This window comes from Acomys minous (assembly GCF_964271855.1).
Source record: "Acomys minous genome assembly, chromosome: 3".
Classification (NCBI taxonomy): domain Eukaryota; kingdom Metazoa; phylum Chordata; class Mammalia; order Rodentia; family Muridae; genus Acomys; species Acomys minous.
Window position 1 is genome coordinate 97,821,644 of NC_140485.1, and position 26,899 is coordinate 97,848,542.

General features: G+C 42.7%; 2 protein-coding genes across 3 annotated transcripts in view; one reads left to right on the forward strand and one right to left on the reverse strand.

Annotated features, from left to right (window-relative positions):
* Positions 1-5: 5 nt before the first annotated feature.
* Positions 6-15,030, forward strand: FAM229B (family with sequence similarity 229 member B). 2 transcript variants are annotated; one of them, XM_084776791.1, is made up of 6 exons: positions 6-112; positions 1,504-1,634; positions 9,545-9,570; positions 11,137-11,296; positions 12,987-13,125; positions 14,297-15,030. In XM_084776791.1, exons 5-6 carry the CDS (start codon positions 13,001-13,003, stop codon positions 14,412-14,414), a joined length of 243 nt encoding a protein of 80 aa, XP_084632917.1. In that variant the 5' UTR covers positions 6-112; positions 1,504-1,634; positions 9,545-9,570; positions 11,137-11,296; positions 12,987-13,000; the 3' UTR covers positions 14,415-15,030. The 2 variants fall into 2 exon arrangements, with proteins under 2 accessions (XP_084632917.1, XP_084632918.1); XM_084776792.1 differs by having other exon boundaries at positions 11,140-11,296.
* A 7,093-nt stretch (positions 15,031-22,123) lies between these two features.
* LAMA4 (laminin subunit alpha 4) overlaps positions 22,124-26,899 on the reverse strand; it is a 150,765-nt gene continuing 145,989 nt past the window's right edge. Inside the window, exon 38 of the mRNA XM_084776780.1 lies at positions 22,124-22,419. Coding sequence (XP_084632906.1) covers positions 22,274-22,419 — 146 coding nt within the window. The 3' untranslated portion in view covers positions 22,124-22,273. The remainder of the gene's footprint in view (positions 22,420-26,899) is intronic.

A 26,899-nucleotide genomic window follows, 5' to 3' on the forward strand; every position in this document is an offset into this window, starting at 1 on the left:
CTTCTGCGCAAGCGCATTTGCGGCTAACCGTTACCATAGCGACTGGACCTCGGCGGGTAAATCCTAGCTGCCTTGACAACATCCTTGAGCGTCTGCAGCTCCGGAGGCCCTGGTAACTGACGGGTAGCTAGGTTTCGCGGTGGCATTTTAAATACGGGCGTTGAACGTTGATGAAAGGCTCACAGTCTTAGCAGCCAGAGCATTGGGTCCGATTCCTTGGGATGTTGCCTTAGTGCCGCTCTCTAACAGAAAACGAATGTCGAAGAGCGCAGAGAAAGCCCAAATAGGCTTATCCGCGGTCAACCGAAGCTAGGCACAGCTAGGTTCCGAGACCAAAGCGGTATCCTCCCCAAACTAACGTTTAAGGGTTCTGGATAATTCAAAAATAAATTAAGATAGAGATCCAGCTTCAGACAGCCGGCAATGTCATTAAACACACACACTATGTACTCAAAAGACATGTGGCGCTGACAAGGAGAGCAGTTATAGTCAGTGGACAAGGGTCTAAGATACAGACAAGGTGGATTCAAAGTTAGGACATTTGATGAATGTACAATGGAGACTGGATAAAAAGGGGCCACAACATTTGAAAAGTCAGCTATTTTCAGATATTGAATTTTTACTGAACAAATTACACGAGATTTCAGTTAAGAACTAAATTAAGAATTTAGGACGGAGAGATGGCTCAATCAGTAAAATGCCTGCCACAGAAGCATCGGGACCCTAAATGCAGTCCTCCAGCACTTACAAAAACAAAACCAAAATCAAAACACAAAAACGGGGCGCCTGTAACCCTGGGCTTGGCAGGGTGGAGAAGGGAGGATCCCCAGAGTTTAGCTGAATCTGTGAGCACCAGAGCTTGGTTAGTTGTAGAAAAAGTCTTTAAAGTGAGATGAAGAATGAGTAAGAAAAACGGTTCACGTTTCACATCTTGCTTCCGCACACGTGCGCACACACAAATCCTCAAGAGCTCTAGTACATTAACGAAATTATTTTTCACAAAAATTCTGAGAATCTACAAAGCCTTCAGTCTTCATTTAACGAAAGCTGAGTTATACTTGCTATTAATGTGCTGTGATATATGTATCTAATGTGACGTGAGCCACAACATTTGATTGGTTAGGACACTTAATTCTGCCACCAGGATAAATAATAAGTTTGTTATTATACACGTTTGAAAGATTTGAAGTTTGACACTATAGTGGTTGTTTATATCGCTGAGGCCCTTTTATATTTCTGTTTGGGTGTCTTATACCTTTGTTCTTATATCTTTTGTAATTAAGGGGCAGATTTTAGACAGGAAAAAGTTGAAATTGCTGGGTTTACTCTTACCTGCTTATTGGTAAGCATACCATCATTGGTGAAGGTACAGTCAGATACTTTGGGTCCCCAAATCTGGGGCTTCCAAAGTTTGCCAAGCTTAGACAAATACACAGGTTGCGGCGGGAGCGGGTTGAATCAATAGGTCTGGTGCCAACTCACTTGGTGTTCTGGCCTTTGCAGAGCTCGGCCCATGCTCTAGTTCCCGCCATTCTCCACAAGCCACCCACAGCACGGAGTTACAAGAAGGCCCTTACAAGTGTCACCAATAACTTAAGTCTGGAGTGAATCAGATGTGTCTGCTTCATGGCCAGGTGAGGTGGAACCTTCTACACTGGTCACACCAGGACCTTAGGGTAGGCACGGGTAGGCTAGCCAAGATGGAAGCAGCTTAGCCAGGTTGTCTACAGCCTTACAAGCAAGAAAATGTGTGTGTGTGTGTGTGTGTGTGTGTGTGTGTGTGTGTGTGTAAAAATCATTGAGATTTTGAGGTGCAATTGTATTAGAGTAATAACAGATTAATATATGAAATAGATTCACAGGATTTTGCCGGGTGTGGTGGTGCACACCTTTAATGCCAACATTTGGGAGGCAGAGACAGGTATCTCTATGCGTCCAAGACCAGCCTGGTCCACAAAGTGAGTCCAGGAGAGCCATGGCTACATGGAGAAGCCCTGTCTTAAAAAACAAAACAAAACAAAACATATTTTTGCATGCTAAAGAGAAGCAAAAGGAAGAAGCCAGTGATGGTTATGTAGACCATTACTATAAAAGGAAGGAATGCGGAATGGAAGGAGGAGGAGGAGGAGGAGGGAAGAGGCCATTGAAGATGGACGGAGCACGTGCTTGAGATAAGGAGAATTACATACGTGCTCTGCACTGTGGAGCAGTGCGGGACTCTGGACCCAGTCACGGGGTAGAATGGAGACAGACCCATTAGGCACGTGATGTTGGTCTGTAGCAGAGCCCACCTTTTAGTGTCATGTAGCATCTCAGCAGTTGTGGAAGTTCTCTCCTAATCCTAAGGCAAAATTCATAAAATAGGGCTGCAGAGACGGCTCAACAAGAGCACTGGCTGCTTGTCCAAAGGACCCGAGTTTAATTCCCAGCACCCACGTAGTGGCTTACAACCGTCTATAATGGGATCTGATGCCCTCCTCTGTCATGCAGACACATGTGCAAATAGAGTGCTCATATACATAAATGAATAACTCTTAATTAATTTCATAATTGAAAAATGAAATTAAAGTCAGCAACTGAAGCATTAAGTTTAGAAGTCAAACATTCTGATGCGATACCATCAAAAAATAAATTTATTTGACCCATGCTGAGGGATGGCAATAGGAAAATATTTAAAATCGTTGTTTTGTATAATTAAATCATATTTCTATAAGAAGTAGAAAATTTTGCACAGACAGTAAAGAAACTGCAATTAATAGTCTACAATCTCATTTCTGAGCTGTTTCTAGCATTGTGTGTCTTGATGGTGTATGTGGTGCAAAGTGGGCTCAAAACCAAGGCTACAGGGTAATTAATTACCTGGTACAAGAGATGCAAGGTCTGCCACGGGGGACTCTGCTGGATAAGGCTGAAGTCCACCTTGTCTGGATAGTCACTTTGCACTCGGTCTGTGAAGGTGGACTCCCTTTTCTCAGTGAGGTTCCCACTCCACCTGACCTGGTAATCCCCGATTTTGTAGCCCTCAAGGAAGATTACAGGCCAGACCCTTTCCTGATAAGGAACCTGTTCAGCCAGCACAGGGAATCCCTGAAAGTACCCCACTCTATGCTAAGGAGATCCTAGCCTCCAGAAAATGACTTCTAATCATACTTAGAAGTTATTCCCTCATCTATAGCATAATTAAGCACTGTTTTCTCCTTGTGGTAGGACCCCCTGTTACTGCATGTAAATGACCTACCACTGTGTGTAGATTAAGTCTCCTGGCACCCTTAGCCCCATCGAATCAGACACATTCACCCTCAAGCCCCATCCCTGCTGCTCAAGGTTTATAAATAAGGGCTGGCTGGCTTGTTCCCGTGCTCCCTCTCTTGCTCACCAGTCCTCCACCATGACTGTCTGAGACTCCATTTGTTTGGGTATGAGGGGTCGTGGGAGTGGGGAACCGCTGCTGGATTCCAGGTGGTCAGGCAGCAATGGTGGAACTGGGGCCTGCTCCACCAGCACTGCTGGCTTGGTATTGGCCCATAGTAAAGCACCACTGGCCACCAGACCTGCCTGCCAGCAGGTTTCTGACATCTGCCTGCTTCCGCTGCAGTGCTTAGCACAGCAGCTCAGACAAGGCGCTGTCACTTTGCACCTCCCCTGGAGAGACTGGGAACCTGGCCTAGCGCCTGAGCCTTACCCTAAAGTGCTCTGGTCTCCCTTGAGGGTGAAACGGCATCTTGGGACCTTTGATCTCAAGGTCTATCCATTTTTCTCTGGAAGCAAGCAGTGCTTGGACCAACACACCGGACATGGAAACCAGCCAGCCCACTGGATGCAGAACGCCGCTGTCTGATACGTGTCAAATTCATTATGTGTTTGATTTGGGATTAATTCTGATTATTGTGTATTGAGAAACGTTTGACAGTTGTTAAATATTTCATTTGGTTACATGACCCCACAGTTTAAGAAGCCACCGTCTCTTGTCACATTCAGTCCTGGATGTCACTGAACAATTGCTACGGGGTGTCAGAGAACTTCTATGGCTTTCCAAGTTGTCGTTTAAATACACTTTGATTTTATGCTCACCTATCCACATTTATCCTTGTTGCACACTATCATTTCTGAATCCATCTCTGGTCTACAAAGGGAGTCCAGGACACCCAAGGCTACACAGAGAAACCCTGTCTCAAAAAACAAACAAACAAACAAACAAAACAAAACAAAATTAAGGAAAAAATTAGCTGAAGGAAAAGTACAAAAATTTTATATTTATGAATGTAAGTAAAGTAGTTCTTGGTTCAAATTGAGCCCAGGGCTTTGTGCACACCAGCACTATACCACCAAGTTACGTCCCCAATTCAGGATTTCTTCTTTTTTTTTTTATAATGCTGATTAATATTCTATATAGTAAATTAGTTCACAGGGTTGGATCTAGTTCACGTTCACAACATCTTGAGCAAAGACTCCTTATAATCTATAGGTCATTGAGTTAAGTAACAGAGACAGATTAGTCCTAAGTGAAAGGTTCAGGTGGGCTGTGAGTTCGACGACACCCAAGGCTACGCAGAGAAACTGTGTCTCCAAAAACAAAACAACAACAAAAAACCACAAAAGCCAAGATGTTTCTGTGTTCTAGAACAAAATTCAAAAGCACTTTCAAGACTTAAAAGTAAAGTTATTCAGCAATATAAAATTTTCATTGGCATTCAGATAAACACTTCTAGCAAAGGGACCCGACCCCAGGGACCCCAAACCCCCCAAAGACCCCAGTTATTTGACTAGACCAACTCCATGACTGGCTTCGGGTTTTGACTCTGACTAACTAGGCCAAGTTTCTAACAATTCCTGAAAAAAAACCACAAGTTATGGATAGCTCATGGACAGCTAATCAGCTAATAGCACAAATTGACTAGGTACCATGTTTTTATTCACGGCCTTGGTAAAGAACACAGCTGGCCCCATCCAATCAATTAAAGGCCAACTCCTGAGTAAGAGCCAAAACTTCAGTGACTCAAAAGTCCCCAATAACCAAACAGCCAGTCCTGTATCCCCTCGTACACTCTGACTCAATTCTGTCGTCACAAATCCCTCCAACTGTCTATAAATTGAGCCTGCGTGCTCATTTAGGGGTCACCCTCCAGAGACAGGTGATCCTAGCGTGCTAGAATAAAAAACATTCATTGTTTTTGCATACTGCCTGGGGGGTCTTTCTTCAGTGGATAACCAAAACCTAACACTAGGTGTGCAAAAGTGACATCCATAACCAGAAGAAAATTCAGTCAGTTAAAACATACCAAGAATGGGGTACAAATGAAAGAATTAATAAACAAGACCATTAATACTTTTATTATAAATATACCACATGTTCAAGAAGCCAAAAGGAAGAATGGACAGGTTAAGAGATATAGAGAAATTTTAATTCATTACAGGCTGGCAAAATCACATCCAAAGACCAAGTTATGGGGTCAGGCTGGAATGTAAACACGCCTTTAATTCAGGTGACAGAGGCAAGCATATCTGAGTTCAAGGCCAACCTGGTATAAAGCAAGTTTCAGGTAAAGAAAAATTTAAGTCCAGGTGTGGTGGTACACCTTTAATCCCAAACAATGAAAGTAAAGTTAGTTTGTAGAAGGAAGCACCCATGTTTGTTAAGTGATATCTAATAGAGTAGAAAAAAAAAGTGAAGAATCAGAGATTTGACAGACTTAAGGGCCAAGAGAGAGAGAGAGAGAGAGAGAGAGAGAGAGAGAGAGAGAGACAGACAGACAGACAGACAGACAGACAGGGAGACAGAGAGAGAGAGACAGAGGTAGGGGGGTGGTGGTGGGTGAGGCAGGTTTACTGGGAGACAGCAGATTAGAACAGATTGCTGGAGTTAGTTTGAGGCCAAGCAGAGCAATTCAGAGGCCAAATTGAGTAAGTCAGCTGCGAGAGGAGTTTGAGCCAGAACAGCCAAGTTTGAACCAGCCAGCTATGAGCTCAGAAAGAACTAGAAAGGGTGAGCTAATTAAGCAGTAAGTCTCAGAGGCTGAGAACATTCTAGGCATAGGTTAGATTGTAAGGAGGCTAGAAGCTTCCAGGATTAGGTCTAGATTAGCAATCAGAGGCAGTAAACTTCTGAGACAACAATTGTAACAGCAAATAAAAATTCTTTTTACAAAGAGAAGACAGATAAGAAAAATCAAACTGGACTTCAAGAGATAAAAACAACAATGTCTAAGGAAAAATGAATGACGAACCGATTAAAGCATTGCAAAACCCAAAGAGTAAAGGCAGCAATGGGAACTAAAATACAATGGAGAACAAAACAGCCCTGTGATAGGAGAGACCAGTGAGCAGTGGACAAATTCAGACAGCTTAAGAGTCAAGCAATTGGAGTTCCAGAAGGGGCCAGCAAAAAGCACTTGCAGAAAAAATGGCCGAAAAGGTTCCAAATGTGATAAACGTTTTGTCCGTACAGATTTAAGAGGGTCAAAGTATTTTAGTGGAAAAGCAAGAAGAGCATGACACTATGTGCCCTACAATCAATTTGCTTAATATCCCTGAAAAAGATAAACCAACAGAGAGAAAAGACTCACTATAGAGAGAAGAAAAGGAATAATATCTGACCCCCTGCCACTCTTTTTTCCTTCGGAGACGATCTGATTCTATAGCCCTGACTTGCCTGGAACTCACTATGTAGACCAGGCTGGCCTGGAACTCAAAGATCTGCCTCCCAAAGCTGGGATTAAAGGTGTGTGAACTCCTCTCCCAGCTCACTTAGTCCATCTGGCCTCTCAATTGCTCTGCTTGGCCTCAAACTAACTCCAGCAATCGTTTCTCGTATTCTGGTTCCTTCTCGTCCTCTGGCTCATTCCGTCTTCACCTGTCTTTTTTCTCTGGCCACATCAGACTTCTTACTGGAAGAAACGAAAGCTGGGAAATAGTGGAGCAAGATCTGGAAAGCACTTAAAGCAATCAAAGGAAAATAAAACTGTCAACTTTGGATTCTATACCCAGTGGAAATGCTGTGCAAAAATTAAAGAGATACAAAACCCGAATTAATATAAGATATTAGCCCTGTTCAATGAAAACCTATAGGCAGAAGGGAAAAACAGATGAAAACCTGGACCTACTCAATGTAATACTGAAGATGTCGAGTATATAATAAATAAGTTTAAACTATGTCTATTGTATTAAAAGTCTCCCCAGAAGATAATTGCTAAGGCAAACATTGACATGTCACATCATTCACAGTATAGATACAAATAAAATATAAGCTAATAAAACCACCAGATTTTAATTTTATTTTTGTATTTATATAGTATTATTAATGGCAATAGAAGACAAGTAAAATATACTTTATTAGATTCTTTTACAATAAAGTGGTATATAAAGTCATTTGAAGAAAGACTCTAAAAATATACAAATATACTGTAAATCTTGGAGCAATATCCAAAGTAGAACACAAGAAATAATATAGAGAACACACATGAAATTAAACCAAGAGCGGAGATAAATTTATAAATATACTCAGTTTATCCAAAAGAACAGAAAAATAGCAAAAAAAAAAACAAAACCCAAAAAAGTAAAAAACAGAGGGCAGATGTTGAATTCAGATAACAGCATGACAAATTTATATTAGACTGCATTGACCAGGGCAATTTAAAAGATAGAGATCAGCAAGAATAAAATAAACAAGATGCAACCATATATTATTTGTAAGAAACACACCTGGAAGCTGGCTGTGGTGGCGCACACTTTTAATCCCAGCACTCAGGGAGGCACAGGCAGGTGGATCTCTGTGAGTTCAAGGCCAGCCTGGTCTACAAAGTGAGTCCAGGACAGGCAAGGCTATGCAGAGAAATCCTATCTCAAAGAATCTACAAAACAACCCCCCCTCCAAACTTTAATGAAAAAAAAATTAACTGAAGGAAAAGTACAAAATTTCAATATTTGTGAAGGCAGATAAAGTAGTTCTTTGTTTGAAATTTATAGACTTATTTATGCTGGAACGGGCATAAGGACAAAAGCTGAAGACTGGATTTCCATCTTTAGTATATAGAACAGGAAAGTAAATTATTCCAGACATGGTGGCACAAACCTTTAACCTCAGCACTCCCAAGTACAGACTGGCAATCTCTGAGTTCTAGGCCAGCCTTGTATACATAGGAAGTGCTAAGGCAGCCAGGGCTACATAGAGACTCTGTCAGAGAACAAAACAAAACAAAACAAAATGAAAGGAAGGAAGGAAAGAAAGAAAGGCAGGAAGAGAAGAAAATTAAGCCTAAAGACACCAGGAAAAAGGAAATCATAAAATAAAGATCAAATCTATAGAAAGAACAAAATTTATAAGCAGGCTACTAAGATGAGATTTGATAGACTATGACCATAAAGTGGGAACGGAGGTCCCCCTCGGTCATAGACCTAGGGGGAGGGGAAGAGGGTAAAAGTGGGAGGGAGGGAGGAATGGGAAAGATACAAGGGATGGGATAACAATTGAGTTGTAATCTGAATAAATTAATTAAAAAGAAAGAACAAAATTTGCAATGAAAAAAAATCAATACAATTTGTGACTGTAGAAATTCCTTCAATAGTTTCTGTCCCTAAGACAGACTCTACAGTCTTTAACTTGGTTCCGTTCTTCTCAGTGACAGACCTATACTTACCTCCTGGACCACATTTCAGTGCTGCATTTTTACTAGCCTTTCAGATTGATTGTTTTACTGGCAAAAGACCTTTGCCTGTGCTATTGTTTTCTCCATCCCTAACCAATCAAATGTCTTTGCCCTACCCGTTTCTGTGTAGTTAACTTCTATTTATTGTTTACGTAAAGATCGACAATTCTCATCTAGAATTTATCCTAATCTGTAAACTCCACCAGAGCAGAAACTGTTTTTACTCAGGCTTTTCAACATTAAACATAGATGAGGCTCATGGTAGAGTCTCAGGAAAAAAAAATTGTTGGATGAATGAAGTATGTTTTCTTAGGATATAATTTTTTTTGTGTGTTTTATCAACATGGTAGTTATTGGAAGATAATTATTTGGGGGCTTATCATTAAGAGGACATATTTAGAGGTCCCCATCCTTTTAGTCCTTATTTATACTTAAGTGCCTATTGCTTTGTGGATAGTGCTGTAGATGAAGCTCATTTGGCCTTCTGATATATTACATAGTGTTACTAATTTTCACCAGCAAGTCTCTTGCTTTATTTCATTATACCAACTGCACAGGAAACCAGACACAGCCTGTGCCAAGTAAACCATTTAAACTCTAAAAGGACCTTCTAGAATCGTACCTTGAAGATACTTTACTTTGTGGTTTTAATGCCATTTACAGATAAACTTTCGGTGCTCTGCTTAGATTGCTGTTAGATTGCTAACATCCTGTCAGAAATGCATACCCATTGTCTTCCCACTGTTATCTTTTCTCAAACGCACCAACTTAAACTTTTGTGCAATCTTAGAAAACTTCTTTGATGTTAGTCATGGGTTAGGTAACAATGGGCAGCAATTGTTTCAGTTGTCTGACTGTGACATACTAAGTTAAACTCAGTTTTGTGATCAATATATTTACAGATAACCCTGAGGAGAGAAGGCAAGAGGTAAGTTTTTACCCACCGTAAACTTCATTCCTAGATAAGATCCCAGTTTTCTGTAGCCCGAATTTTGACACCTAACAGTAGGGACTGTGTGCGATGTGGAGAAGTTACAAAGACTTCCGTGAAGTTGAAAATGCTCTTTAAGTCATTAGTGATGAAAACTGAACAGACTGTTCGTTGAAGATTATTGTCTGGCTCCTGGGTTAGACTAAAGCCCTGCAAAGCAGGGCAGACACTGAGTGAAATAAGATGTGACCAGCAGAAAAGAGACTTTAGGACAAGGAAACAGATAACAGGAGCATATAAAATGCCGTCCTCCTTTTACAACTTTCATTTCCTCCATTTGGGAATTGCAAGGCTGTCTGGGAGAAACAGGAAAAAGAGGTGGTCCAGGCATTAACAAAAAATAGGCCAGGGCCTGGAAGAATTCCACATAAGACGAGGAGGTATAGAATCTCGCCTCAGCCTTTTCGCTAAGATAGAGTTCAGAGACACAGAGAACTTCGTCGGAGTTGTCAAGACTCTGAGTGAGAGAATGGTGTAGGCATTACTTGCTGTTAATAGGAGGAAGTCTGGGAGGGGCTGAGAAAGAGGAAACGGATGTATACTGTGGGAAGATTCAGGAGTGTGATGTTATGCAGATTGACTACTTAAGGGTTAAGTTATGTAATGTTGAAAATATGGCAAGGGTGCCGGGCGTGGTGGTGCACGCCTGTAATCTCAGCACTCAGGGAGGCAGAGGCAAATGGATCTCTGAATTTGAGGCCAGCCTGGTCTACAAAGTGAGTCCAGGACAGCCACGGCCACACAGAGAAACCCTGTTTCAGACACAAACAAAAAACAAACAAACAAAAAAGGTACCGTGAAGAATAAACTATAAAAGAGTTAGTTTTGTGGCAGGATATTTGATCTTTGATCCCATTGTGATTCCTGAGATTGAGAACTGAAAAAAAAAAACAAAAAACAAAAAAGACCCAACCTGTCTTTAATCTCGCTGTGATCCCTGAGATTACAAATTGTAAAAACCTGACTGTTGTTAGGTGCATTTGAGCCCTAACACACCTTTAATCTAAGAACTTTGTTTATTGTAAACAGGTGATTAAGGTGTGGTTCAGCCAGCCCTAACACACCTTTAATCCAAGAGTTTTCTGTACACAGGAGTTAATAAAGTTAACCTTAGGACAAGAGGTGGAACAAGAGACCAGCTGACAGGGACTTGAGTGGAGGGTGTTCAAGACAGCGTTAGAAGTAGAAGGAGCGCTTTGGCCTTTTGGCTTTTTGGGCTTTGAGCTAGCGAGCCTTTGGCCTTGGGTTCTTAAGACTTTTCCTCCTGGGCTGTCAGCTGAGCTAGTGAGCCTTTCATGCCGTCTCCACTGGGATGTGAGCTGAGTAGGAAGGCCAGCTGGGTGTTTTCTTTGCCTCTGACTAGCAGATTTTTACCCCAGCATCTGACTCTTGAGCCTTTATTAATAAAATAGGATGTTTGGGATTTTTCATTTAAAACAACATAATTTTATTGAACATTCATCTTGTTATGAGAATTATGAACTGAGATGCTTGATTTGTTAGCAGGAAGGAAGCTATGGGACAGAATCTTCTGATGTCATAATTCTGGGTGTCACGGGAACACTTGGTCATCATTCCTTTGCCAAGTCTAGCCTTCTATGGAAAGTCAGTAGAAGCAATTGATTTATTCACCTCTACAGGAATCAGACTCGGCCTATATTTGGTAAGTCCATGTTTCCTTAGGCAAGGTAGTAAAAGCTTAATTTTCTACAGATAGTTATAGTAAACCACAGGCGACTATAAGAAACGCCCCTTTCTTGATAATGGTCAGTCTACTAACCAAACTCTTGGAATTTAAAAAATGTAGTTTTATAATTACTTCCATAAGTACTTATTACGAACAGAATACTAGATAGAAGAAATACTTTAAAGACATTTTTTATGTTTCCTATTCCTTGTGTATTAATAGTTGTGGATAGGTACATTTATTCAAGATAGAGATATTAAATGTCTATTGTGTACCCCAACTCTCCTAGTCATAAAGGATTAAGTGGTGACGAAGATGGAGCAGGAATGGTTAAGGCTATTTCAAACATTTGTTAAAATAATTAGGATACCGCTTCTCAACAGGGAGAGTTTTTGCTTTTCTCTCCTACCTGGGGGTGCTTGGCAGTGTGCAGTGCAGTGTCTGGGAATGGTTAAAAAAGAAACCAGTGAAGACCCCGGGGGAAGGCCCGCTGTTGGCATCTAGTGGTGGACACTGCAGAGCACTTAACGTGGCCTGTGACAGTCGGCTGCTCTCCAGCATAGAATCATGGTCTCCAGTGTCCACAGCGCCCTGGCTGAGAATCCTGAACGAGAATGATAACCATTACAACCCAAAAGACAGATGCCATGAGGACTTAGACAATATGGGGCGTGGGGGAGGTCTTCCTCTAAGGAAGGGAAATGTAAATTCAAACTTGGATGGATTCACTCTAGCAAGTAAAAGGTGGGATCAGTGGCTGGGGAGAGTTCCAGGCACGGGAAAGAGTGGATGGCAAAGAATTTATGTGTGTACATGTATTGTGTATGCTAATGTCTCTGATTTACGTGTGTGCTACTAATGCTCAGCACAGACCGAAGAATACTAGTTCTCACCAGCAGAGCACTTACTGTGTGTCAGGCCTTGTGTTTCACATTTATTTCCACTAAACCTACTGTTGCTTGATCTTTTTGTTTTGGTTTGGTTTTGGTTTTCTGAGATAGGGCTTCTCTGTGTGTAGCCCTGGCTGTCCTGGACTGCTCTGTAGGCCAGGCAGGCCTTGAACTCCCAGAGATCTGCCTGCCTCTGCCTCTGCCTCCGGAGTGCTGGGATTAAAGGCATGCACCATGGCAACCAGCTTCTGAACCCCATTTGTTTGTTTGTCTTTTTGAGACAGGGTTTCTCTGTGTGGCCTTAGCTGTCTAAAACCAATTGCTTAACTAATGCACCGTGACATAGGGGGAGGGCAGACTGGGTGTTAATGGGAACAAAACGATTATCTAAAGGTATCTGGATGGGCATGAAACTATTCAGAGAAAGAGCCTACATTAGTGGAGAGGCGTGGAAAGCTAGGGAACAAAGACTCAGATTTTAATAATCATAGGAAGATTATTCGAGCTTTTCTTCCCCCACAGTATTGACATCACTGTTAGGCACACGCTAGCCACAACAGTGGTACAATTTTGTTATACTACTTGGGGGCCATCTTGAATTTGTTATAAGACTCTAAATTGTTTGTAAGGGATAGTTATAGAGTTAGCTATTGTCAATTTTTCAGATGTCACCTTCTGAACAAATTTTGGACACATGCAGCAAGATTGCTGCATTAAAATAATGCCAACTTATCTTTGACAATAAGCACCCTCCTTTTTTTAACTTTGTATTGTAGGATTTCAGTGAATTATGCCTTTTCGGTTTGGGACCCAGCCAAGGGGGTTTCCTGTGGAAGGAGGGGATTCTTCAGTTGGGCCGGAATCAGGCCTGAGCTCCAGTGCTGCCTCTAACGGGAAAGAGACATCACCCAATAGGTGACTATCTTGCCAGCTGACGATATGCATAATCAATATGAACACTGACACTTAATAGTAAGAAAAAAATTTAAACCTAGGAATGCAAGCATTAAGTTAGTATGAACAGCCCAGATTGTAACAGTCTGTATTTTGTGACTTTGTAAGCCTAGACCAATCCTTTCCCCTGCACCCATAAATTTTTATCTAGATTGTGTCTGTAGTCTCAAGATCAACATCAAACCACCAGTATAATTATTTTTAGAGTATTGTTCAAGGTACAAGAGTACAAATGCTGTCACTTGGCTTGGATTAGACCATTGGCTGAGCTGATAGTATTGTAGAGAAAGAAAGGCTATGAGAGAAACCACTTTTACAAAACGAAAGCAAACTGTTACCAGTAGGATGGGCTTTGCTTTTCTGTTGTTTCTCATAACAGAACAGTAAACATTACACTGCTAATTCTCTTAGTGGATTAGAATTTTTGGGTCCCAGAGTTAAGCTTAGTAAGGTCGACACTTTAAATGCTAGCCTGACTTATGGGGGCAATAGGCTAGAATATGCAGGGTTGCTGATTTGGGGGGAGTGTGAGAAAAGAACCCAGACTCCAGATGCTTTAACTCAGAGATTCTACCAGCGTTAGCCTGCTGGTTTTCACCTCACACATGTTCTAGTTTTTAAATTACTCAGCCAAAGTGATTGAAGGTTCATGTCTGAATTAATTTACATACTATTATCACTTATTTTTATATTCATGCATTTTTGCCATTTAATAATTGCTGCATATCCTTGAAAATGAAGATCTGGGACATTAATTTTATTTTTATGAATTTCCTACAATATGGTGGTAAGCATATGTTGTTAGGTAAGTGTAGACTTTTTTTTTTGGTTTTTTGAGACAAGGTTTCTATGTGTAGCCATTGCTGTCCTGGACTCACTTTGTAGACCAGGCTGGCCTCAAACTCTCAGAGATCAGCCTGCCTCTGCCTCCCAAGTGCTGGGATTAAAGGTGTGTGCCTCCACACCTGGCTTCCAAGTGTATACTCTTATCAGAACCTCTGATTATACATTTTTGTGTGTGACATTAAAAGGCTTCAGAGAGATTTTAAACAGTTGAAAAGATAATGAATATTTTTCTTAAAAAATAATTTCCTATTTGGTACCTTAACTACATATTTGTCCTTTCAATTAGGCAACTCCGAAGATGCCCTGGAAGTCATTGCCTGACAATAACTGATGTTCCCATCACTGTCTATGCAGCAATGAGAAAGCCACCTGGGCAAAGCAGCAAGGAAATGCATCCGAAATAGCATCATTAAGTCTTCTGTCGAGGGTTGGCTAGGTCAAGGGTAATGGGCCAGTATCATCTTATGGTCTGTCTGGTAAACAAATAAAGGTGGTGGCATTTGCTGAATATTTGGGTGATGACAATTGCTGAATATTCGATTTTAATAAGAACAAAACATATCAGTAGAGCACACATGATGACAAACCATTGGTTGTGTCTGACAAGATGGACTGCTTCACACGTAGTACCTTACAGATCATCCTGGTCACAGATGACAAGCTTCAAAGACTCAAGGTAAAGCCTGATCCATGATGATCATAATGCCAGGTTCTCGGGGCTTGTACACATCTCACAGCCATTTGAATTTTCATTAGCTAAAGAGAAAAGACCATGCAAAGATGTGGCCACTGAGTCCTGCCTGTATAGGTCTAAAGTTCCTCTGTGAAGAGAGACTAATATGCATTAATCTAACAAAACCTTAAAGTAAGATGAGCGAGTTGAATGCTATTTCAGTCCTACTGTCTGTGTACCTGTTCTGCTTGCTATTTAGAGATAGTTCTAAACTCAACAGCTTACACATTTATCACAATCTTCAAATGCTATGATGATTTTTCAAATAAATTTAAGATATTTACAAACCCAAACTTTTTCCTCCTCTTGCCTTTAAAAAAAAATCATGTGTGAAAGAAAAATGATGTGCGTACGCTGCGGGGAGAGGCATGTGCATGCCATGATGCACGTGTGGAGGTCCGAGGATGACTTTGTTGTAGAGGAATGCTAATTCAGAATGTGGCTGTTCTGGCAAAAGATCACATGTGTGATCTGGCTGGCGAGCAGATCTGAGTTCGAGGCCAGCCTGGTTATAGAGCAAGTATCAGGTGAAGAGAAGCTTAGGTCCAGGTGTGGTACTACAAGTCTTTAATCCCAAATGAAGATAAAGTTAGTTTGTAGAAGGGAGCACCCATGTTTGAAAGTGAAGTCTGACTGAATGGCAGAAGAGGTGACGAATCAGAGAAGATTTGACAGAATAGGATACGTCCAACTCTCAAGAGAAGAAAGGAAAGGAATGCTGCTTAAGAGACGGGTCTGTCTGTCTTTCTTTCTTTCTTTCTTTCTTTCTTTCTTTCTTTCTTTCTTTCTTTCTTTCTCTCTTTTCAGACAGGGTTTCTCTGTGTAATAGCCCTGGCTGTCCTTAAACTCACAGAGATCCGCCTGCCTCTGCCTCCCAAGTACTGGGATAACAAAAGGTGTGCACCACCATGCTTGGCTCTTAAGAGACAGTTTTACAGAAAGAGGAGGCAGTTTTACCAGGACAGTAATGGAGAGATGGTTTACAGAGAGTGAGAACTCAGGTGAGGATAGAATGAGCCAGAAAATGAGAAGCCAGAAGATGAGAGAAGATTTCTGAATTAGTTTGAGGCCAAGTAGAGCAATTCCAGGCTGAGAGAGAAGCCAGATTGAATAAATCAGCTGGGAGAAGAGTTTGGGCCAGAACAGCTGAGTTGAACCAGCCGGCCCAGAGCTCAGACAGGACAAATAAGGGTGAGCTTATTATGCAGTAAGTTTCAGAGGCTGAAAATATTCTAGGCCCTAGGTTAGATTGTGTGGAGGCTAGAAGCTTCCAGGGTTAGGCCTAGGTTAGCAAAAAGAGGCTGTTAGATTCTCAGACAACTGAGCCAGAGAATAAAAGTTACTTTTACACTTTGTGGAATTGGTTCCCTCCATCCACAGCTGACACAGTTGTCTATTCAAAGATGCAACACTCTTTAGAGAAAGAATAGACTGAAAGTTGCCTAAGGATAGGAAAAGAACCAGAGGAAAAGCATCACGGAAGATCCCTGAGACCTCATCCAAGGGTGGGAATAATTGGTGGTTTCAGCCACAGGGTAGTCCTCTCCTTCCTCCCTCTCCTCCCTCCTGTCCTTCCTCCCTTTCTTCTTCTCTCTTTTCTTCCTTTCTTCTCCTAGGAGCCCAACTCAGGGCCTCCCCCATACTGGGAGAGTGCTCTGCCACTGAGTTACACCTTAAGCTAAGACTCTCTTTTAACACATGGACCTTGAGTCCTTAGTCCTTGCCCCAGTGAGGATGGGCGGACTAGATGAATGGGGAAGGCGGCTAGGTGCGACTGATTTCAGGGAACTTGACTGTGACCAAGTGTGAGGAGAAGTCATAAAGACAATAGTGACATCATTAGAAATATAACTTACAATCATGGCAGTAAATAACACAGTCGTTCAGAGAAATAATGAGAGCAGTTTTCACCAAAAACTATGTACGAAGACAGTAAAGCCCCGTTCTCTGGCCCCCCCCCCCCCCCCCCCGCCCCGAGACAGTGTACGTAGGTTGGGCTGGAAGTTGCTAGGCAACGCAGGGGGTCAGGTCTGCCTGCCTCAGCCTCCTGAATGCTGAGATTAAAGATGTGTGCCACCATGCCCGATTTAAAGCATTATCTCCAAAGCACCTTTCCACAATGTAAATCAAGGAGAGATGTTTTGACCAGACATGCTCTAAGAATTCATCCCCAGCAAAACTGCACCATGTTCAAGGAAATGATACCAGAAGGGAAATTGAATGTGTAGAAAGGGACAGCACAAAAAATAGAAAGTCAGTGGATAGGTGAATAAGCCAGTTCCTAATTTGTGAACATCAAGTAGGCTGTACAAAGCAAGAAGAGAGCAGTGATAACATGTCAGAGAACAACATAACATAGGAACAACAACAGAGGAGGTACAGACAGGATGCTCAGGAGCAAAGTGCGGGTCACACAGCCTGACCTGAGTTTGATCCCTGGAACCCATGTAAAGGAGGAAGGAGGGAACCAGTTACACAGAGCTGTCCTCTGGCCACCACATGTGCATCATGACATGCATGTGCCTCTCCCTGTAGTGTACACACATTTTTTTTAAGGCAAGGGGAAGAAAAAAGTTCTTTTTATAAAAATATTTTATTTATGTATATGTATATGAGTGCTCCATTGGTTGTGAGCCACCATGTGGTTGCTGGGAATTGAACTCAGGACCTCTGGAAGAGCAGCCAGTGCTCTTAACCTCTGAGCCACCTCTCCAGCTCTGTAAATATCTTAACACTATGAAATAGCGTCATAGAACTTGAAGACTGTGATAAGTGTGTAAGTTGTAAAGTTTAGAATTACCTCTAAATAGCACGTAGAACAGACATGCAAACAGTAGGACTGAAATATCACTCTAAAAGCAGGAAAAAAAGGTAAAAAGAAATGCATGTAATAGATTTAAATTCTAACACTTGGATAATTGTATCAGTTACAAAAGCTCAACTTCGATTGCATGGCAAAGACTGTCATAAAAACTGGTTAGAGAAAATAATGTAAGCACAAGCTGTTTGCATGAATTTGCTTTAATTTTGAGACTCATAAATGAAGAGTCCTAAAAGACTAGGGCTGGAGAGATGGCTCAGTGGTTCAGAGCACTGGCTGCTCTTCTAGAGGGCCTGGGTTCAATTCCCAGCTCATGACATGGTGGCTCACGACCATCTATAACAGCAGTTCTAAGGGATCTGATATTCTCTTCTGACATCTGTGGCCACGAATCCGTTTGCTGCAGACGAAATACCCACACGTTAAACAGATTTTTTTTATAAAGAGTAAAAGGATATACATAAAATACCATGCAAACATTAATTTATAAAGATTGGAATAACTATGTTGAGTTTCAAGGTGCAGTGAACCACAGAAACTGATCCGACTGAAAAACTTGCTATACAGACCACATTGTGGGCCATCAAACCTTAGAAAATTAAAAAGCATTGCGTATGCAGAATATTCAAAATATATTCAACAACATAATTCAATTAGAAATAGCAAAAACACCCAGAGAACTTCAAAACACCAGAATATAAAATGATGTAATTCTAAATAATCCTTGAATAAAGAGGCAATGAGAGAAACCACTTTGAGTTAAAATACATATCAAAATCCATGAGTTTTAGTAATTGTAGAGCTTAGAATTAGAGCATTAAATTACTTCATTAGAAAGGGGTGCACTGCGTGTGATGGTACATGCCTATAATCTCAGCAGACCAGCAGAGAGGATTGCCACAACTTCTAGGTCATCCTGAGCTATACAGTAAGACCCTAAAGACCAAAAAAAAAAAAAAAAAAAAAAAAAAAAAAAAAAAAAAAAGGCAGTGACAACAGCAGCAACAACAACAACAACAAAACCCCCAAATAAAATGAGAAGCTGGGGGTGGGCGGGATGTAATCAAACCTCACTCTCAAAAAAATAAGCAGCGAGAAGGCTGGTGAGGCGGCTCAGGAGAGTAAGATGCTCCTAAGGCTTGAGATGCCTTGAGGCGGTGGAAGGAGAGAATTGACTCCCACAAGTCATCCTTGGCCCTCCTCACATGCACTCGCATCCACACACACACACACACAGCGTGTTCCCAAATAAATGTAATAAAAAATAAGCAGAGAAATAATAAAAGAAACACAGTGGAACCCAAACCTTTTTATTCAACATGATTAATAAAACTGAGAAACTTGTTTACAGAATTGTCAGGGCTAATAAAAGACACAACTTCTTGATGTCAGGACTGACAGGGAAGCATCACTGCTGATCTTATGGTACGGCTAGACATCTTCTTGTCACCATATTGAATGGCTCTCCCTACATTCCCTTACATTACTGGGTGTATGCTCTCTCAGAGTGCATCATAGTAACACAGATTGATAACTTGCCTCCCGGTTGACATTAGCTCATGACCATTTGAAAGGATATTCTGTTGAGGCTGTTGGTGTACCTTGGTCCTGTGAACTCAGTGTGGTTTGCCTAAGTTGACAATACATTCTAAGCTCTCTCACCGCCACACAGAGTTGTGTGTGTGACTGGCACTGTTGTGTTTGACTGGCAGTGTCATCTTACAGCTTTATGTTTGTGCCTTTCTGTCCCATGATTACATAGACCATTGGGATATCATCCTTTGATCTCACTTACTACCCTCCCTTCTGCTCTCTTATGGGCTGGCTTTGGGAACTTCTTGCCTTTCTGATAGCTGTTCATGCCTCCTTTAGTCTTATCACACCCTCAGGCAAGGCTCTGGGGGCTCAGTGGAATAAAAAGTTGAAGTATCAGTTTTTCCTCTTCTCAGACTCCCAGGATCTTTATTATTGTCTTGGAAGGTGAGAAGGGGGGAGTAACCTTTGTGGAAACTCTGCTTTCCTGAAATGCAATTAATATTAACTATATTCCGATACATGCCAGACACAGCTCTGAGCTCTTACAACAGATTTGTGAGCAATCTAGAAATTCACATAGTTCATATTAAAAATATTTTTTCTATGTGTATGAATATTTTGTTTGCATGTATGTAGCTGCAGTGCCCTAGGAGGTCAGAAGAGAGTGGCAGAGGCCCTGGAATTGTAGCCTCTGTGAGCTGTGAGCTACCAAGTGGGTGGTAGGAGCTGAGTCAGGGTCCTCTGGAAGAACAGTACTTGCTCTTAATCCCTGAGGCATCTTTCCAGGGCCTAGCTTACACTCTTGAAATTGCCTGGGTCACCAGGCCTCCCCATCCAGGGGACGTGGTCAAATATGAGGCACCAGAGTTCGTGTGAAAGTCAGACCCCACTCTCCACTCAACTGGGGAGAATGTCCTGTCCATTGGCTAGATCTGGGTAGGGGTTCGAAGTTTACTGAGCCTATTGTCCTTGGCTGGGCACTCAGAGGAAGGATAGCAGGCAAGCAAGAAGAGACTTGATACCCTATGAGCATATACAGGGGGAGGAGGTCCCCCTCAGGCACAGTCATAGGGGAGGGGAGTAAGGGGAAAATGGGAGGATACAAAGGATGGGATAACAATTGAGATGTAATATGAATACATTAATAAAATATATTTTTAAAAAAAGATTGCCTGGGCCTTTTCTAGGGAGATGTGAACAGATGTTTATTAACAGGGCATCGATGACAGAAATGACTCCACCCAAATGTAGCATGGCAATCCAATGAGTTTAATTGGACTTGGAGAAGTATGGGGGAGGGGTTACTTCGAGGGATGCCTGCAACTTATGGGTGGCTACGCCACTGAAGGAAAAAAAAGTTACCAACCTTTAATTGCCCATTTACAGGGGGAGTGGAGTTTCATGTGCCTACCACCCAGCAACTGCCAAGGCCTATGGGAAAGGCAGGAAGCGTTGAAGCTGCTTCATCTGTGGGCCCAGTTCCTAGCTGAGGACTGAGGTGATCAGTTACTGCACAAAGGAGGGTAGGGGGTGTGTCATTATGTACAGACTGTCAATGCGTGGATTTACACGCCTGTGAATGTGTATGCTGAGCTGCTAAGTCACATTCTGGTCGACTTCTCTTGGCTTCAAGTTCTTCTACTAAGTGCCTGATTTTCTTGTTTTATAATCCAAACTCACAAGAGGAAATATTCAGTTGTTCACACTCATCTTTCCTAGCATGCAGCGTCCTGTTGTGGCCATGAGAGAGGAAGTGGGACACAGGTGCCGAGAGGGCCTTCATCAAACAAGGGGCGCTGAGCTGGCGGAGTTCATGAATAATTGATCAAAAGCACATAACTAATTTTTATATTTTTGTGTCAAGTACTGATAATACTATGCTTAGAAGAAGAAGAAGAAAAGGAAGAAGAAGAAGAAGAAGAAGAAGAAGAAGAAGAAAACAAACCTTTTCATTTTGAGTCTAGGGAAGAGAAGTCTCATCTAAGAATGGATTCAACTTCACATAAATGTTGAGGCTTTGGTCTCAGAAGATCATTGTGTTTTATTGTTTTTTGTTTTTTGAAGACAGGGTTTCTCTGTGTAGTCCTGGCTGTCCTGGACTTGCTTTGTAGACCAGGCTGGTCTTGAACTCACAGTGATCCGCCTGCCCCTGACTTCCAAGTTCTGGGATTAAAGGCATGCGATACCACATCTGAGTGTTTTGTTTTGTTTTTCTTTTTTCTTTTGGTTTTTCAAGACAGGGTTTCTCTGTGTGGCCTGGCTGTCCTGGACTTGCTTTGTAGACCAGGCTGGCCTTGAACTCACAAGAGATCTGCCTGCCTCTGCCTGGAGAGCACCACCACGCCTGGCTCAGGTCAGTGTGTTTTAAGTTGCAGGTGAGTCGGGGAATTTTCATTTTCTCAGCATAAGAATGTGAAGTATTACCCTTGTAAAAAGGTGGCCTCCTTTTGATCCAGAAAAATATTAAATTATACTACAAATTTCCTTTCCTTTAAAAAATATTGATATGCATATTCACGTGTGCACAAATGTACTCATGAGTGTTGATGCACATGTGGCATTTGTTGGGAGGTCAAAGGTTAACTCTTGAAACCTTGTTGGGGCTGAGGATCAAACTCAGTTCATTTGGCTTGAGGTCAAGCACCTCTTCCCTCTGTTAGAGCTGTTAACTAATCCAGGTACTCCTGCTGTGAATGGAAAACACTCTTGTAAAGGTGAAAAAAAAACAAAAACAAAAACAAAAAGCCTAATTGAGGTTGTGAACCAGTCAGTAATTCTAAAGTAGTTGAGGGCAAACATAATTGTGTATAAGTTGAACTATTTTTCCTGAAAGACTGCTGACACACTTTGCTTGCACACCATGGTTGATTTAGAACCTCCTTCACTTTATTAGAGACAGGAGAGGCAGCTGACTTACACGGGCTCCTGGAATAAGGAAGTCTGCCATTTTTTTGAATTGCTGTCCTCTGCAGCAGACATTTTGGGACCATTACTATGAATTCAAATAAGAAATAGGTAGCACCCAGTCTCTGATTTATTGAAATCCCCTTCAACCAGGTTAGAGCTTCTGTAGGGAGGGGGAGTTCCGGTCCCCAACTCCCACCCCCCTCCCCCCATTCTGTGTTTATTTCAGTGCTAGAAAGAATTCTCCTCAGCGGCTGTGTCCTGCTGTGTCAGGCGGTGGGACAGGAGTTGATGCTCACTGCACCACTGACCAGGGCTGCTTTACTGAAGCTCACTGGACGCCCGTCAATCACAAAGTGGCGGATGCAGCCTGTGAAAGGTTTGCTGGGAGCCATGTGCGGTGTCAGTAGAGACTCTGAAAAAAAAGAAAAAAAGAAAACAACCAAACATTTCAACGGTGGGGAATTCCAAGCTCCAACCTCCAGGTATTAAACTGGAGACTCGCTCCGACTGTCAAAATGATTTCCGCGCCAGCAGGGGCACGCAGTTCTCCAGCGGACTCCCAGGAGCCACACTGGTTTTTGAAGGATGGAAACACACAGGGATTTTTACGCTTGCCATGTCTTCTGCGATCACACACACTCCTGTGCATGCCGTGGCTGTTTCCCAGGGCTGAAATTTGCCGTCTCCCTGTGAACCCTCAGCAGTGCGTTTTCACCATCTCCCTGTGCTGTGGAGTTAATTTCCCCCAGGCTTTATTTGTTTACCGTGCTTTGCTGTGATTTTTGCACTGAATTAATGTTTCTGTTTAATTCCTATCTTCATTACCCTTTACCCTTAAGCTTCTACATTTTTGCCAAGCCTTATAGACTATAATGAGAAAATAATGAATTCAAAAGAGGTAAAATGTAATTTTTCTGAGCTGAAGGCTTAAGAGCTATAACTAGGGAAGTGGTGAAGAGGCATAGATTTCACAGGGGCTTTGTGGCTTGCCAGGGAACCTTCTTTACCTACTGTAATTAGGCGTCAAGAAGGAGCCTGGTATTCACTACTGTACAGACACAATTAGGTGTATTGGGATGATAGAAGCAATATAATTTAAAGCAATGTAGTTTATAAATATTATGAAATTAAACCAGGCGGTGGTGGCGCACGCCTTTAATCCCAGCACTCGGGAGGCAGAGACAGGTGGATCCCTGTGAGTTCGAGGCCAGCCTGGTCTACAATGCGAGTCCAGGACAGCCAAGGCTACACAGAGAAACGCTGTCTCGAAAAAAAAATTATGAAATTAAAATCCATTTAGTCAAAGCCCATTGTTATAAACACACAGCTATGCGAGCAGTGGCAGACAAAAGCGGACAAACACTTGGCAATCTGTGAGGAAGGAACAAAAAGTAGGGTACCAAACAAACACCAGCGAGGGGCTGCCATCACACATCTTCTTTGTAACGTAGAGTAAGGGTGCAAAGAGCCTGTGTACTGAAAATTGCAGGCAGAAGGCTATTTCTGTTGGCTTTTGTTTTGCTTGAGACAAGGTTTCTCTGTGTAACAGCCCTGGCCATGTAAACTAGGTTGGCCTGGAAGTCACAGAGATCCACCTGCCTCTGCCTGCTGAGCGCTGGGATTAAAGGTTATTGTGTAGTTCAAATTCGGATTTCCTGTCTAAATATTATGTAAACTCTGCTCCCCAGTTGTCCCCCTGGTATGTCACTAAAGCAGCTTACAGCCAATCGATGAGCAGGGGAGAGACTAGGGCTGGACTTCCTGCCAGCCAGGGGAGGCGGGGTTACGGAACTGACCACCCGGTGAGGTCCAGGGTGGAAGGAGCTGGAAAGGGAGGAAAGCTAGAAAATGCAGGTATTGCTGGGATGTTGGCTGGGAGTGAGACAAAATAGCATAGGTGGTTGAGAACAGACGAAAACTGCTCAGATTGCGTTGTGAAGCCTTGTATTATAAAAGGGTCTCAATTATTTGTGCGATAGCCTGCTTAAGAAATAAGCGAAGCGAAACAAACACTGGTTTATAAAAAGAATTTCAACAGAAAATAAAGACAGGAAACAGCATTTCCTCTTTACTAATCGTTAAGCTTTAGATTCCAGTCGGGCCGTGGTAGCGCAGGGTTTTAATCGCGGGAGGCAGAGGCAGGCGGATCTCTGAGATTGAGGCCAGCCTGGACTACCGAGTGAGTTCCAGGATAGCCAGGGCTACACAGAAAAGCCTTGTCTTGAAAAACCAAAGGAAAACAAAGTAAAGTTTTAGATTTGAAAGGAGGCCCAGAGATGAGTCCTCAGAATTAAAACAGAGTAAAAGCTTGAGAAGAAGAATCTTCTCGGCCATCAACCACACCTGTCACATCTCGTGACAGTGAGACCGCTTCCACTCTGCCTAGGTTCGTGCAGAAAATAATCTGGATGAAGTAATTAATATAGCAATCATGGCCTGCATGATGTACCATAAAATTAATTATATGTAGTGACAGAAGAGTACCCTAGGCTCCTAAGTAATTGGTTAACAAAATTAACACATTTGCTTTTGTGTTTGTGAGTGTGTGAGTGTGTGATATATGTGCTTATGTGTGCAGAAGTCAGAAGAGTGTGTTAAGTGTGCTTCATTCTCTCTCTGCCTTATTTCTTGGGGTACCCCGAGTACACTGTTTTGTTTCCAGCTATGATAATGAGCTATTGGGGCCCAGTGATCCTCCTGTCTCTGCTGCCGTCATTGTTGGGGTTACATGCATGCCGTGTGGGTACTGGGACCTGAACTCTGGTCCTTGTGCTTAAGCATCAAGCACTTTTAATGTTGAGCCAATTTCCCATCCCCCAACACATAATTTTAAGAGAGAATGTTTCCAAGATCGAGTGAAAGTTTGACTATATTTTACAGAAAATCATGTTTCCAATAGTCATTGGTTAGACTTAGGAATGGGCTATACTAACCTCAAAGATTCTTTAGCTTTTAAATTATCATATAGAAAAGTTTTTTTGTGTGTGTATATGTGTGTGTAAAATAGTTCAACAAATTTTGTTTATTACTTTTTTGGGGGAAGGTGGTGTTGAGATAGGGTTTCTGTGTAGCCCTGGCTGTCCTGGAACTCACTCTGTGGACCAGGCTGGCCTCTAACTTAGAGCTCCACCTGCCTCTGCCTCCTAAGTGCTGGCTATTTATTAACTATTTGTAATGAGATGTGATAGCTAATTTTTGGTCATCTTGACACAAGCTGGAGCCATGCTGGTTTTGCCATCAAGAGCTTGGACAGATGCTTAGCAGTGGCCCTGGATGGGGAGTGAAGTCTTATTCCCCTCCAGAAGGGCGCGTGCCATTGAGCTTCAACAGTGCTCTAGGGTAAATTCCTGGGCCGGCTTGAGTGAGAAATGTCTTCCATCGTCTCAGGTATCTGAACACATGGTCCCCAGGTGATGGTGCTGTTTGGGAGGTTTAGGAAGTGTGGCTTTGCTGGCGGAGGGATGCCACTGGAGGCAAGCCTTGAGAGCTCAAGGACACGCGCTATTTCAATTTGCTTCTCTGCCCCGTGTCTGTCATTTACGATACGATCAGCTCACCTTCAATCCCAGCACTCGGGAGGCAGAGGCAGGCGGATCTTTGAGTTCTAGGACAGTCACGGCTACACAGAGAAGCCCTGTCTCAGCCCCCTACCTCTCCCCAAATGGATGTGGTTAGCTTCCTGATCCTGCAGCCATGCTTTCCCTTTGCCACCATAGACTGTAACCCCTTAGAACGCAAGCCTAAATAAACCCCTTCTGCTATAAACTGTAACACCTTATAATGTAAGCCTTTAAAAAACCCCTTCTACTATAAACTGCCTTGGCCATGTCTCACAGCAGTGGTGTATGTCCTCGGGAGATAGGCTGGAAGGGAACGCCAAGACCAAGTCAATAAGGAACTAGGTTGGAGGACTAGGAGAAGGTGTTCCTTGGGAAGGTACTAGAAGAAAAAAGGAAGAACAATATTTACTTTGGAATTGACTCCCCGAGTACTTGTGGGAAGGCCTGGAGCATCTGTGAGTATTAAGGAACCCCAATCTCAGATGGTACCGGCAGACCAGAGCAAGGGCAGACAGGACAAGGGCATGCTTTGTTCCAGTTAATCCTGTGTGCACTGGGAACCTGGGAAGTAGCTAGAAGCTATACCATGATTTCGAGGAAGGAAGCAGAGTGGAGAAATAGAACTGACATGAGACAGTTTTCACAGAGTACTGACATGAGGTGCAGCCTTTACTAGGGTCCCTTTGAGAATCAAAGCCAGAGCAGAGGCAGAAGACTGGGGAGCGCTGGTGTGAAATCTAAAAGGGGGGTTTGCTTTTTGAGGATTATTTTTTCGAGACAGGGTCTCTCTGTGTAGCCTTGGCTGTCCTGGACTCACTTTGTAGACCAGGCCGGCCTCGAACTCACAGAGATCCACCTGCCTCTGCCTCCTGCGTGCTGGGATTAAAGGCGTGCGCCACCACGCCCAGCACGCTTTTTGAGGATCTTAACTATGCCTTTTGGCTCCTGAGTTACCATTGTTGGTAATACTGGTATCTTTTGAGCATTGAGGTAGGCGTGGTGCTGGAGAAGTAGCTGAGAGCTTTACATCCTGATCCTTATGCAGCCGGAAGTGCGGGGGGGGGGGGGAGAGAGAGAGAGAGAGAGAGAGAGAAAGAGAGAGGGAGGGAGGGAGGGAGGGAGGGAGAGACACACATAGGCAGACAGACAGACAGACAGACACAGAGACAGACTGGGCCTGGCATGAGCTTTTGAAAACTCAGTCTACGCCTAGTGGCACACTTCCTCCAACCAAGCCACACCTCCTTCTCAAAGAGTGCCACTTCCTGGAGACTAAGCATTCAATAGCCTATGGGGGCTATTCTTATCCAAACCACCACAGCTGGTGTCGGA

Coding starts and splice junctions, on each gene's coding strand:
- FAM229B (XM_084776791.1), top strand. CDS start 13,001: ATGCCTTTTCGGTTTGGGACCCAGCCAAGGGGGTTTCCTGTGGAAGGA. Junction 13,126..14,296: donor AAAGAGACATCACCCAATAG/GTGACTATCTTG, acceptor CCTTTCAATTAG/GCAACTCCGAAGATGCCCTG.